At 43.3% G+C, this 14,026-nt stretch overlaps 1 protein-coding gene across 15 annotated transcripts in view; it reads left to right on the forward strand.

Annotated features, from left to right (window-relative positions):
- The window catches only part of FNBP1 (formin binding protein 1), a 95,675-nt gene extending 81,697 nt beyond the window's left edge, over positions 1-13,978 (forward strand). For 4 of the 15 annotated variants that reach the window (XM_033518526.1, XM_033518516.1, XM_033518520.1 and 1 more), the window contains 7 exons: positions 2,379-2,393; positions 6,417-6,526; positions 8,209-8,341; positions 9,294-9,415; positions 9,745-9,884; positions 10,245-10,403; positions 12,640-13,978. In XM_033518526.1, coding sequence (XP_033374417.1) covers positions 2,379-2,393; positions 6,417-6,526; positions 8,209-8,341; positions 9,294-9,415; positions 9,745-9,884; positions 10,245-10,403; positions 12,640-12,674 — 714 coding nt within the window. In that variant the 3' untranslated portion in view covers positions 12,675-13,978. Of the gene's footprint in view, positions 1-2,378; positions 2,394-2,542; positions 2,579-6,416; positions 6,527-8,208; positions 8,342-9,293; positions 9,416-9,744; positions 9,885-10,244; positions 10,424-12,639 lie in introns of those variants that run through there. The other 11 variants (XM_033518521.1, XM_033518529.1, XM_033518530.1 and 8 more) reach the window with 6 other exon arrangements.
- Positions 13,979-14,026: the final 48 nt, after the last annotated feature.

Consider the following 14,026-nt stretch of genomic DNA (forward strand, 5'->3'; position numbering starts at 1 on the left):
GGGTGGAAAATGCCTTTGTTCTCCCAGGAGCTGTGAGCAAGTTTCTAGCTGTGAAAACCCAACAGAATGGGCAAAAGTAGTTATGTAGTGTTTAATGCAGATTTATTTTCAATCTGCTTATATTTGTTTATAGAAACTGAATCACTGTCATGTAAAATTACCAATAAATTTCAGAAATGAAAAACTGTGAATATGACTTATTTCAGCATTTCATTGTTTCCAGCCTATGAACTGCTTTATTTATACTGGTTATAACAATCCCTGATGTACTATTTGGAAATGCTATTAATAAGTTCTCTATTCTTGTCATACTTAACAGCAAAAGAATTGGGCATACAGTGTCTGTAATCCCTTTTAAATTTGCTGAATTTGCAGCAAAAGAATAGCCTTGATGCAGATGATTCTCCGCAGTATTTAGTGCCTTTAGAGTGAGTAGTGTTTAGCCACTAGCGCATGTAGCATACATTTGTGCCTTTTTAGAGTGCTTCATAGGTAAATATTTATTCTGCACCATGAGTCTTGTCTGTAGCTATGTACAAGAATCTCAATTTGTGCTGATCATGTCTATGCTAAAGTTCACAGGAGTGCTAAAGCAATGATGCAAACACAAGCTGCCTACGCTGAATTTCTTCAGACCATTCTTTCTCCTTCTATGATTACTCTCTCCAATGGATTGGTTTTGTTTGCTTTATTTTTTTAATGGCCTCTCTAGCTCAGAGGGTGAATTTCTTCATGGCACTGTGATGATTGTCATGTATTTGTTCCCTAATGGACTGGACTGCAGAGGGAAGTGTCACTGCTGCCTTATCACTGAATGATCAGTTCAGATGCAGCATTTCATTATTATTTCAAGACCATTTATTTTCCTTGAATGGCTGGCATGTGTTGCTGTACAAATCCTGGTAACTAATGGGAATTGTTATTTTAGGAAAAAAAAAAAAAGTGTATTTCTTAAATCAGCCACCCACAAGAGATGTGGAGCCTTTATTTTAAATCCAATCCTAATGAACTGTGTTTTTGCTAAAAATGAAGCATCTGTTTGAGAACACCATTGCCAGGAGCTGTTGGTAGTGGCAGAGAACTCGAATGGAAAGAGGTTCCCAAATCTGGCAGCACAAATCCTTGCCTGGAGAGAGGCATTTCCCAGCTTTTACTTTCAGCTGCTGTTAACATGGAGAGTGTGCTTTTATGCACCTCAGGTTTGTTGCGTTGCTGGAGCATTTCACAGCTGTCCTGAGAGCTGGCAGGGCAGCTCAGTGCCTGCTGCAGGAGGAGGAGGATGCTGAGTGGAGTTTGAATTCTCCTTTTCTATCTGCCTTTAGATCCTGAGCCACAGCTCGCTTGTGCTTGGCACAGAACCGAGCACTGTTAGTCCCCCTATCTCTTGGAAATCCTTCTGAGCTGCAGCTGTTTTGTCATTTTGCAGTGCTGGAAGAGGCTTTGGGAATTTTGCTGGTTGTGTGCCCAGGCACAGTTGTTCACCTGGGAGTTCCTGGGGCACCTGCCCAGAGCTGTGTGTGCAGGTGAGGCAGGGCAGAGACGCAGCTCCATGGGCACACTCTGCTTTCCCAGAGTAACTAAATGATAATGTTTGGGCTCTGTCCCAGGAAATGTGGTAACTTCTGAAGAATTAGATCATGTATAACATTTAAAGAGGTTGAATAATGTCTTACCATGCTGTCATAGAACCAATTTGATGTCAAGAGAATAGATATTTTTTTTCCTCCTCCTTGGGCCTGACCTTGTCTGGCTATGGCCAAAGTACGTTTGAGTCTGAGTATTTGTTTGTGAATTGTTCAAGAATGTGAAATGGCTTTCTGTGCCTGCCTGGGCAGCACTCTGCAGTCCACAGGGACAGTCCAGGGGTGTTGTCCTTTGGCTGTAGCCAGAGAACCAGGCATTCCCTGGAGATCCCATGGTGCTGGGGTGCTGCTGGAGCCATTCCTCACCCCTCCACTGAGATTTGGCTCAGGGGTTACCCCCCCAAAGCCCTTCCATGAAGAGGCTGATGCATTTCAGCATGTTTTTGATCTAAAGTGATGCCCATACATTTGCAAGCTGTGAGTTTTCCCCACCTCAGTGATGTTGCTGTGATGAGAACTCCAAGTGTTGTTGTTGTAGTCAGTCCAGGGCCAATTCCACCTGTGCCCAGGTCCAGCACTTCCCATTCCTGTTTCTGGCCAGGTTGTGGCAGCTGCCCAAGCCCATCTTGTGAACTTTTGCACAGATCTGTTAGTGTGACCCATTTTGCCTTCCAACAGCAAGAGGATTGTGTCATTTTATTGTAACATCAGCCTGAAAAAGTTCCTCTTCTACTGATGCACTGTTGTTTTTTCTCTCTCTCCCCCCACCCTGTATCTCTCCAATTTTACATGAAGCTTTCTCTCAAGCTGGTAAGCACATTTACAGCATGCCTGTCCTGTGTTTTAATCACAATTTCCTGTGTGTGTTTTAATGTGCACTGTGCCACATGTGACATGACACTGAAATTAACCGTTAAATTTGTTTCTTCTTTGTGTTTGCTTTTTTTGACATTTATCAGATAAATCTGAATACACAGGTCTGGAGTCTAATAGAGGTGATCAGAATTCAGTCTTCTAATAAGCTGCTAAAAAATTAACTCTAATACATAGTTTAGTTTTCAGTTTTATAATCTAGGGCTATGAAAATGTAGAAAAACAGTACCAAGTAATTCTGCTACTGTATAAGTATACATTAAACATTAAAAGAAGGGGGAAAAAATTAAAATAAAGGTCTCTGCACTTGCTGGACTTTTTCCAGAGAGCCATGCATGTCTTTCTGTGTAAAGTAGCTGCAAAGTTTGCTTTCCATGTACAGTATTACTGGAAATTTGCATCATTATCACCTACATTTTACAGCCCTATGTAGTCCTTCAGAATAACCAATAATGACATTAATTAAAGTTCTGTAAACCTTAACCAACAAGGTTAACTCAATCTGATTTGAATTTCCAAATTGAGAGATATGTATGTGTGTGAATCCTAAATTCCATCTTGGATGCAGCTGGGAAGGTTGCTTGAACTATGGTAAGATAAAGATGTTACTGAGCTGGAAAGGGAAGGGATGAACAGACCTGGGAAAGCAAATTACGTGCTGAACTCCCTGCACAAGGTATTGTTTTGCTTGAGACACTGCACACCTTGCTATGTCCCTGACAGCTTGTCCACATTCCTCTGGCCCTGGAGAGCCCCTCAGCAGGAAAATGTGCCTGGTTTGCTGCCCCACCTTGTGCAAACACACAAGAGCCAAGCTGGTGATGGCATTTGGGGACCTCAAAGGATCCACAGGGGCACCTAAACTGTGTCAGCTTCCAAGCTCTGTTATTCCTCACTGGTTTGTGCCTTTGGGTGCTCTTTTCCTCCCCTGAGAGGGTGGGCAGGCCCTGGCTCAGGTTGCCCAGAGAAGCTGTGGCTGCCCCATCCCTGGAAGTGTCCAAGGCCAGACTGGACGGGGCTTGGAGCAGTCTGGGATCATGGAAGGTGTCCCTGCCTGTGGCAGGGGGTTGGAACAAGATGAGCTTTAAGATCCCCTCCAACACAAACCATTCCATGATTCTACATATATCTTGTGCTTGGATACATCATTGTGGGCCTCCAGAGCTGCCTGGAGCAGCCCTGGCAGTTTTGGGTCCTGCTGCTGCTCTGGTGGCACAGTGACTTTCTTGGGCTCCTTTAGCAAGGTTGCTTCTCACCAAAGACCTGTGGTAGGTCTGAGGAATGATGGGAGTGGAATGATGGAATACTTGCAAACCTTCTTTTGGCTGTTGCCAAAAGCCACTGTCCAGGGAGCCCAATGCACTTGCACTGGATTTCCACTAATTTTCTTGGTCACAGTGCTAGTGTGCTGTGGAGCTGAGTCAAGCCTTTGCATGTAGGAATAAATCCTCCAAAAATGGCTGGCACGGCCTTTCCCTGGGAATTGCAGAAACTGGAAAGATGTGCAGGGAGGGATATTTTCACCTCAGATGGAGAAAAGCAGCTTTTTGTAATCTCCTCTTGGATCCTCACTATGCAAGAGCCAAAACTGGCCTGAAAAAGCTCATGCTCTCCTCACATGTAGCTTCAGCTGAGAAATGGGTTCTAACACAGCCTCTGTTTTCACAGTCCTTCATCTTGGGACAATTTGAATCCTAAATCTCATTACATTTCTGCAAGGAGACCTTGTGAGCAGCACATCAGAAATAGCTCAGCTTTCCCCTCACCTCACTGCTGCAGCATTTCTAAAAAACCTGGGCAATGTCCATGATCTGAGAGATAGCCCAGGTGTGCTTGTGCTTGAGAGCATGAAATGTGCCCAGTGTGTACAAAAACTGCTCCTTGACTCTCCTTTTTGGAGCAGGGGCTTCAGCTTCTGATAGGAAATTCCTGAGCACAGACTAAATTTGGAGTGAGGTCACCTGCCAGCCTTGGCTGTGCAGTTCTGTGCAACACCCCTGCTTTGGGCTGAAGCACTGTGAGCCAAGTGCTGGATTTAGTCCAGCTTAGAACTCTTGAATAAAGTTGAAGAATCAAAAATAAGATACCAAAAAGATGCCTTTCCATATTTCACTCTATCTGTTGCATTCTACTAATGTACAGCTGGGGATATTTTTAAGCTTGTTTCTTCTGCTTAGGAGTGAGGAGGATATGTCAGAATATGTTATCTAGACTTTCCTGTAACTGCTTGCTTGTTTACAGAGCTGCCTCCAGATGCTTTGCCTTAAAAAGATGTGTGTGGCTTTAGTGTAGATTATCCATAAAATAGATTGAATCACTCTCATGTCTGTTGTGATGTGGGAGTTGCTGTCAAGCAAAATCTAAACATTAAAGAATAAATTAAAATAGATCTCTCCTCTACCAGGCACATCAAGTAATGTAAACACTGGTAGGACTCCGTGTGGGTGACGTTTCAGAATCAGCATAACTTTCTTAGTCAAGAAGTCTTCAAAGTCTTCTTCAAATCTTAAATTTCCTTTCTCATTGTCTCACAAATGGAATTTTTAGTGTATTATTGCACAGATGATCGAAGCTTCACTAGAAGCACATACCATACATCAGCAATTTCCTCAGGCCTGCTCTGTGACTTTGGAATGGCCAGTCCAGAGGAGAAGGTGACCTGTGAGTGGTTTTCCTCCAGCCCTCTGACACCCCCAGACTTTGAACAGCTGTTCTGCAGCTGCAGAAGAAAGACACAGTGTCCCAGCACATTCAGGACAGAGCCAAGGGTCTGAAGAGCAGCTTTTGTGGCAGTGTCTCATCTAAATCACTCTCCTCAGGGAGAAATTTGGGGTTTTAGCAAGAGTGATGGCCCAGCCCTGCTCACAGGCTCTCAGTAAACTGATGGACCACTGAACTTGGTTACTCAGCTTTGTGTTTTTACCCTTCTTCCTCCAAATTCTCCCTTAGAAATGGGACAGAGAATGAGCAAAAGCTGAAACAAGCAAAACATGCCCAAATTCAAGCTTATGCACAAGAACCTCACTCCCTTATGGTGCAACTAATCAGTATTGATATGTGTTCAGTATAGCCCACCCAATCTGCCTCCATTGCCTTCTGGCAAGACAAAAATAGGTGTTACTGTGAAGAAAAGAGTGTGGATGTATTTTATGTGTCATCTATCTGCTATATCAAATTGAGGCAATCAAGAGGAGACATAGCAGAAGGCAGAAAAGGGGTTGTCAAGCAGAATCACACAAAGGTAACCACTGTGGTCTTCACTTTTTTTTTTTTTTTTCCCTTTGGTTATGATTTCAAACTGACTGATTCTAAGGTTTTGATATAACTTCTGGTTTTTGTGTGAGTACAAGTGAGAGAGGAAAAGCTGAGAGACTTTGGCATGAAATGTGGACCCTGGGAAGTAAGCAGCATGTTTTTTAAATTGCAGAGTCCAGTGGGGAATACTTCTGTTAGCTTGGTGTGTTCAGGAGACCCCTGACATAAATTAACTGTGTTGGACCAGCAGTCAATCAGCAGTGCACAGAAGTGCAATGACATGGGACTAAAAGCCAGGAACTACTTTTATGGGAATGCTCTTTGTAGCAGAGTGAAAGAAGGCAGGAAGGGATCAGCTTTCCATGAGAAGGGAACTCTGTTAAAAAAAAAATCTGGTGATAAAACTGTAGATAAAAATAATTTCTCATCTTTGTTGTTGAATTCTGGAGTTCTCCAGTTTATCTTCCATTAGCCACTGTTAGGGAAGGAAGCAGGATGTGTTCCTGGGATCATTTTGAGGGCATCCAGATTCCTCACCATTCAGGGACTGATAACACAGTACAAATGATAACAATTCTTCAGACCACTGTGATTTTGCACAGCTTTTTGTGGCCTGTTTTCAAAATTCAATCCCAAAGGATTCTTTCAGACTCTGATTATTAATTTTTTTCATATTCCCCCCACCCTCCATTCCACTCTGTGCAGGGAGCAGGCCCAGAAGATTTCAGCAATCTCCCACCTGAGCAAAGAAGAAAGAAGCTGCAGCAAAAGGTCGATGAACTGAACAGGGACATTCAGAAAGAGATGGATTCAAGGTGAGTCAGACCTCTCCAGTGAGAAGTGAGATTGCACTGAGCAGAGCCCCTGTGTGTGATGGACGTGGGTAGATCCCAACAGGAAAGGCTGTTATGACATGATGGCATCATCATCATCATCCTCTCTGATGTGTAGCTCAGATTTCCTGGAAGCAGGAAGATGATGAATTCCGTGAATGCTTTTTCTACAAGGCTGCATTTATCATTCTGGTTAAGAATAAGGCTATTTTAGCTACACACTTTTAATTGATTCTGGCAGCCTGTATTTGTGCTTTGGTTTGTTCACATTCAGTAGTTGCATTAAAGATTCAGCATGTTTTGTTTGTGAGACACAGAACTTTTCTTCCCTGAAGGATTTCAGAACTGGTCTCTCCCTAAATACTGCTTTGTGTTTGTACACACGTGCCTGCATTTTGTGTCAGCTTGCTGTCAAGAACCTGCTTATTTTGCCTACTAACCCAGAATTTCTCCTTTATATTTTATATCATGGATAAGAAAATTGCATGTGGATATATGATTTCTCATTGCTTTGGTTTTTTCCTCTGTGGTAACTTAGGTTTGCCTGAGCTTTTGCAGGTTTTTCTTTCTGTTCTGTATTGATTCAGAGGGAACCCAGCATTAAAATTAGATATGGAATTGCAGCAGAGTGAAATTTAAATTCAGACAGTTTATGATGGAGCAAATAGCAGCAGCAGTTAAATAAGAGTTAAACAAACAGTAATAATTGTGACTCATATGTTTGCAACATTGTCCCTTAAGGCTTCAGGCACAGAGCAATCCCACTTCCCTGCCACCCACACTTTTTCCCAGTTTCCATACACACGAGGCAAAGGCACAGGATTGCAATTGTCAAGAGTTTGGTGGGAAACTCTAAAGCATAAAGTGTGTTAACTTGAGTCGTGGGACTGTCATTAACCTCTCTCCCACCAGCTAATGCCTAGAGAAAATCTGAATAGTTGTGCCTAAAACCAGCCCATAATTCCATTTTCAGCTCTGAAATGTCCATCAACAGCTGAGTGAAGCTGCCCTGGGACTCAGCTGGACCCAGGGTCACATTTTGTAACTTCAAGTCTGTCTGTCCCTGTGCTGTGACAAACACAAACCATCTGCAGCCAGCTTCCTTTTAAGCAGTGTGAAACAAATAAATATCTTTCAGATTATTTGAGTTGCTAAAGACAAGCTGCAACAGGCAGGGTGAGGATTTCTGGTTTGCCCTCCATTTCTCTTATCAATATATCTTTGTTCCAGTTTCTCAACTGGAGGTCAGCCCATGATGGATGATAATGATTCAACTGTTTGTCTATGCCTTGAAAACTGGAAAGGTATTAGTCTAGAAAGTTGGAGCTGTCATAGATTGCAATGGTTGTAAGATTTATTATTATTATTTTCCCCAGGGCAGCAAGTAGGTACTGTTGTAGTACATAAAAAAACCACGTCAGGCTAAAAATCAATATCAAGTATCTTCTCATATTGTTGGTAAATCACTGTTTTTTATCTCTGACAGTGTAAATTCTCTTCTGGCAAATAATTTTACTGTTCTTTTTTAATGGTTGGTCCTATCCAGGGCAAAAGCCCCATCTGGGTTTTCTCAGTTTCCTTTCTAACAGCTTAGATTGAACCTCAGAGTGAAGAAGACACCCCCAGCTGCACTAAATGTGTTTTATTTTTGTTTTGTCCCTCAGAGATGCCTTAACAAAGATGAAAGACGTGTACATCAAGAACCCCCAGATGGGAGATGCAGCGAGTGTGGACCACAGATTGGCAGAGCTTGGGCAGAACATTGAAAAGCTGCGATTAGAAGTTCAGAAATTCGAGGTATGACAAGAAATATTTCAGTAAAAAGCAGCTCAGCAAATGCTCAGGTCTGAGCAGGGCCTTCCTGGCTTTTTCAGATGTATGGTGGGGGCAAGGGCCCCGTGAGCACTTGCATTAATTGGGGTCTTTGAGCTGATTTGTGTAACATAAACATGCACCATCTCCTGTGGCTGTCAGCCCACAGGTAAATTTGGCACAGAAATCAAATTGTGCTATGCAGAGGTGAAGAGAAAATGCAGTGCTCTCTGGACTGCCCAGAGGGCTTCAGAGAGCTTTCATTATTTAATTAATGGAATAAATTGAAGCATCATGTTACAGATGTCTGTGGAGAATCATAGTGACATAAATGCAAAGCACCATTTAGAGACTAACAGCAAGACAGAAGCCATCAAATGAAATATGTTTTATAGAACAGTCTGCCGTGAACAGGAAGCTGCTCAGAGATATAAAATCTCCAGAGCAGAGAGGGGGGCAGTGTTTGGAATATATGAAGCCCATTATAATTACATAAGAAGGATTAGACAGCTGAGAAAAGATTTCACTTTCTACATTGTGCTTTGAACATAAACAGATACAGCCCATTAATTTCAGATGTGGTTTTGCTATCCATTGCCTTCCTACCCATTTGAAATCAGTGGCTCTTTCTTTCCAGCTTTTGTTCCCTTGCTTTCAGCAATTGCTGAGTTTCTGGTGTTCCTCAGACTACTCTAAGCAGCCACACATCATTTTACTTGATTGTGACTAGAGCAGCATCATCTCCTGCTGGCTGTTAACTGCTTCTCTCTCAGGGTGTCTTCAATAAGTGTGTTTTTCAGCAAGGCAATCCAGAATTTGAACAACTGACCACTGCCGCTCAAAGGAAAACGTGAACATGTTTAGAAACCGGTCTGTTCTGCAGCCTGGGAGTGCCCCAGCAGGGTGAACACTGTCTGTCTGTCTGTCTGTCTGGCAGGGCTGGCTGGCAGAGGTGGAGGGGCGGCTGCCGGCACGGCCGGAGCAGCCCCGGCGGCAGAGCGGGGTGTACGAGGTGCAGAACCCGTCAGGAGTGAACAGCTGTGCCCAGGACCGTGAGAGGTACCGTATCTGTACAGGGCTGGGGCTGCAGCAGAGCCTCTGCAGGCACACACCAGGGCTCTGCAGCCTGGCCTTGCCATATCCTGCCTCAAAGAGCTGCGTGTCTGACTGCAATGAGTGACAGTCCCCTCGCTCGCTCCTGTGGAGCTTTTTAATGGTAAAAATGAGGGTTCTCACCTGTCTGTAGTTAGAGCCAGCTGCAGGCAAGCTCTGGAATCACTGAGCTGCTCCAGCTGGAGTTACTCCCCTTGCCCCAAGCCTGGTGACCAAGTGATTCTGTCTGCTGCTGAGGTTGGTTGCTATAGTTGCTGTGTTTTTCCTCTCTTGAGCAGCCCCGATGGCAGTTACACAGAGGAGCAGAGCCAGGAGACTGAGATGAAAGTACCTGCAACAGACTTTGATGATGAGTTTGATGATGAAGAACCACTACCCACCATAGGAACATGTAAAGCACTCTATACATTTGAAGGTATCATGTAAACTTTATCCTCATTTTACTGACTGGGTTTTTTTTTAAGTTCATATGCTAAGGCCAAGTGGGAAACCTTCATTAAACCTTAAATAGCCAAAGGGCAAGTGAGGTTCTGGTGTGATTCTGTAAAAAGATACCAAGACAGGGATTCATCTCCTGTTGCACAGGAACTCTACAAGAGAACCAAAACTCTGCTGTTAGGATCACATTTATCTGGTTCTTTGTGTACACACTGCTGAATCACAAGCCCCTGTTCTTGCTGCCAGTGATGCACCAAAAGCTGTGTCCACCCATGGCCTGAGTTACTGATTCCTGCTGCGCAGCACAGCCTGAAGTCCCTGTTGCTCTGTGTTGCAGGTCAGAATGAAGGAACAATCTCTGTAGCAGAAGGAGAGATGCTCTATGTAATAGAAGAAGACAAAGGCGATGGGTGGACGCGAATCCGAAGGAACGAAGATGAGGAGGGCTATGTCCCCACGTCCTATGTTGAAGTCTATTTGGACAAAAATGCCAAAGGTGCTATGACCTATATTTAATGCTATTATTATTGTTTTATTTGCTTTCACAGAGATAATCCAACCCTGAAGCTGCTCTGTGTTGCAGATAGAGCCTTTTAAGAGTCTGTACAATGCCACCAAGTGCATTATTCTGTACGTGGACTAATTATGGCTTGTTGTACTGCAAAATGTGCTTTTCTTGCTCAGAGAAGGGTGGTGTGGGGGACTGTGAAAGCAGAGGGGAAATGCAGCCTTTCCTGGACAGTGTTTGCTCAACTGTCATTGCCACTGCACACCCAGCTTAGTGCAGGAAGCACAAAACCCTTTGGGATCCTTTGGGCTCTCTTCAGATACCCAGGTGACATCTCAGACACATCCACAAGTCAACTGTTTGTCCCAAAGTCACTCGCTGGAACTTTGTAGAGGGAATATTTAGACTGCTGGTTTGTGTCTGTGGGGGAGATTTCAGAGCCTGTTGTGTTCTGGGGACCTTTTGGATTGAAAACTGGAGGTAATTTAGTTTTGTGTCTGTGGAAGGGAAAGGAGAGATCTTACCAAAACCCTTCTACATAGCACTCTGTGATCCTTGATAAATGGGTAAAAAATGAAGAAAGCTCCTCTGTTCATTCCCACCTTGCTACATTTCAGATGTATTTGCTGTTTCAGATGACCAGAACTAATGGTTTAATCTTTTGCTTACACGAGATCAATGGAGACAGTCAGAGTTTGGACTCAGTAAGATGCTGTTTGTTGCTTTTAATTCCTCCCAAATGTTTTGTGTAAGGAAGCAGTGCTGCAGGGCAGACCTGGCTGGTGAAAATGCCAGTGCTGGACACCTGGCAGTGGAATACACCAAGAAATCAAAGATTTTAGCCCTGTTTCAAATCAGGATGTGTTAGAACTCCACTGTTAAATAATTTGTGTTTATTCAGTCACTTAATCTTTCAGATTATTGTGTTTCTTAGCTTGAGAGTTCTTGGTGTGAAACAAACAGCCTCATCAAAGTCAAAAGCAAATGGAACCATTTTCTTATGGGTTTATGGGAAGCAGGAAGAGAGGAGTAGGACTGTGCCCATAAACCAGCAAGTTCAATGTTTGAGTTGGGTGTTAATCAGTGCAGTGCCTCATCTGCTGCAGTTGAAAATCTGGGAATTGTTTTATTTTGCCATAAATTTATGTTCCTGTTGGCAAATACATTGTCAGTTGAGATTCAAAAGAGTGTAAAAATTTTAGCCCTGTCTTGTTTTTTATTAACCTTTGAAAGAGGAACATGGATTATCCATTCCCCTTTATATCCAGAGCAAGGCTGAAGGATTGGAAATCATGGAATCGTAGACTGGTTTGGGTTGGAAGAGTCCCTCTCATTCCAACCCTCATACCTTCCATCAGAGTAAAAATGCAAACTGTGCCAGGGGTGAAGGCTGATACAGCTGCAGCCATTTCTGTAACCACAAAGGAGAGTTTTCAGATCATTTAAAGTTTCTCCATTAATTTTGCTGGATTTCAGGAACAAAATCAAATGTATCTGTGAATATCTAATGTATAGGAAAGATAATGTTTACCTCTTTTATTTCTCATGTCTCTGGTTTAAAAGAAAAGCTAAAAGAAAACTTTTCATAGAACACAGCAGAAAGATTTGGAGGGAATGGTGTGTTTAAAAGATGAGCTTTGTTGCAAGCTGCAAATTGATTTTTAAGGTATTGGTAGAAGTGACTCGAGTCCTTGAAATAGAAGCAATGACATTCCTGAAGAAAACACTGTGAACATGAGAGCATTTGCAAACTTTAGTAATCCTTTCCTCCTTTTGGAAAGAAGGTTGAGCAGCTGGTACCATGAGAGGCTGGTGGCACAAGGGTGGGAGCTCCCAGCCCCTGTGACTGTTCCAGCCAGCAGAGCCAGTCCTGGCTTGGCCTTACCTGCCTGGCCAGGCTGTGTCTGTGCCATGAGCCAGGGCCAGCTCAGTGTCACAGCTCAGTGCTCTGTGAGACGCTGCTGTTTCACTCAGCTGGAGCCTGTGTTGTCAGGGCTCTGCTGCAGAACTGAGCTGAGCAGGACAGGTAAGTTGTGTGCTGCAGGTGCCCTCCTGATCATAGTTTTAGAGGAGCCAAGCTGGGTCTGTGCCCTGCCAGTCCCTGTGTGAGGGATCCTGATGACATTTACAGGGGTTCCTCTGGTCAGAGGGTGTTGGCAAACCCTGTCACAAAAAGAACAGTAATGCCTATCTTGTTTTGCCTTTTTTTTTTTTTTTTTTCCAGATGTGCACAAACCACTTCAGAAAATCTCTGAGTAGGTTTGCATAGGCCTGTCCACCCTTTATTCTCCTGGTTTGCTGCTACGGTTGTTTTAAGAGCTCTGTTTGAGAAGGTTTTCTTTAGAAGAGATGAATGCACATGTCATATCTCCATCACTGAAAGACTTTGTTAGGTACCAGCTCGGCTCTGAAATGCCAATGAAGGTGCTGCCCCGACCGTGTCCATTTAGTGCAAACAGCATTGCTGTCCTTCTGAACAGAAATGAGAGCTGCAAGCTCTGCTCCTGTTGGGATTCCTGCAGGAAGCTGTTCTGTGCACACCTGGGTGTAGCATCTTGCAGGGCTTTTCTGTACCTGTCGGGTGTCTGGCGCTGAGAACTCTCAAACACAGGAATTATTTGGGCCTTTCAGCTCAAGCCTGACCAGCCTGTGTTACTGACCATGGTACCTCATCATCTGCTTGGGAACAAAACCCTTTTACTGAGGGATGTTGTGAAATCGTGTGACACAAAAAAGCCTGCATGGAGTAACCAGCTCTGTACAAACCCTGCATTGCACCCAACAGAAATGCCACATTCCCTCCAGCAGTAAGCCTGGATGTTTGTTTGGGTGACATGCAGGAATAGAGGCTGGTTTGGGAGGTTAAACTTGATGATAAAAACTATTTTGGAGCCGTGGGCTGATGAGCATTTTGGGTCCTTTGCAGCTGTGGGTCTGTTCCCCCTCACCTCTGATGATATCAATAATTCCTTATGGGCAGCTCTGGCATTCCCAGTGCTGCAGCTCTGCTGTTTGCTGTAACCATCATGCAGAGCCTTGACTTACATAAAGAAATAGGTAAAAGTTAACCATGCTGATGCACTTTTTATCTAGGATATATCTGATTATTTAATGCTTGCCAAATTATTTAGGAATTGGTAATTATAAACTGGACTGTGGCTTTTTAAAATCCTTTTGTTAAATACATGCCCTTAGTTCTCCCAGTATATATTAAAAAATGTATATAACATAACTTAAAAACTAAAGTTACTTGAATTTGAGTTGTTTTTATCCTTTTATATGTGTATAAATATAAATGGTTCTATAGGCTGTTCTTCTGCTTAACCCAGCTGTTTTGGTAACTACTCAGTCCCTCTGATGTTGATAAGTGTTTTTGGTTACTCAGCTGCCTGCACCTGGACCTGCATAGGAACTGCTGTTTTGTGTTAAGGTTTGTTCAGTCTGGCCAGTGTGGTTGTCTTGTTTCTATTCTTATTTTTTAAAGAATCATCATCTGTCAGGAGTCTCTTTATAGCTTGATGTACCATGGTGTCTTCTTCTAATAAACATTATATTTTCTCATTCCTGTGAGGTTTTGGTTTTTGAGTTTTTTTAATGGCAGTAACTAGTAG

This window comes from Parus major, chromosome 17 (assembly GCF_001522545.3).
Source record: "Parus major isolate Abel chromosome 17, Parus_major1.1, whole genome shotgun sequence".
In the NCBI taxonomy this organism is placed as follows: Eukaryota; Metazoa; Chordata; class Aves; order Passeriformes; family Paridae; genus Parus; species Parus major.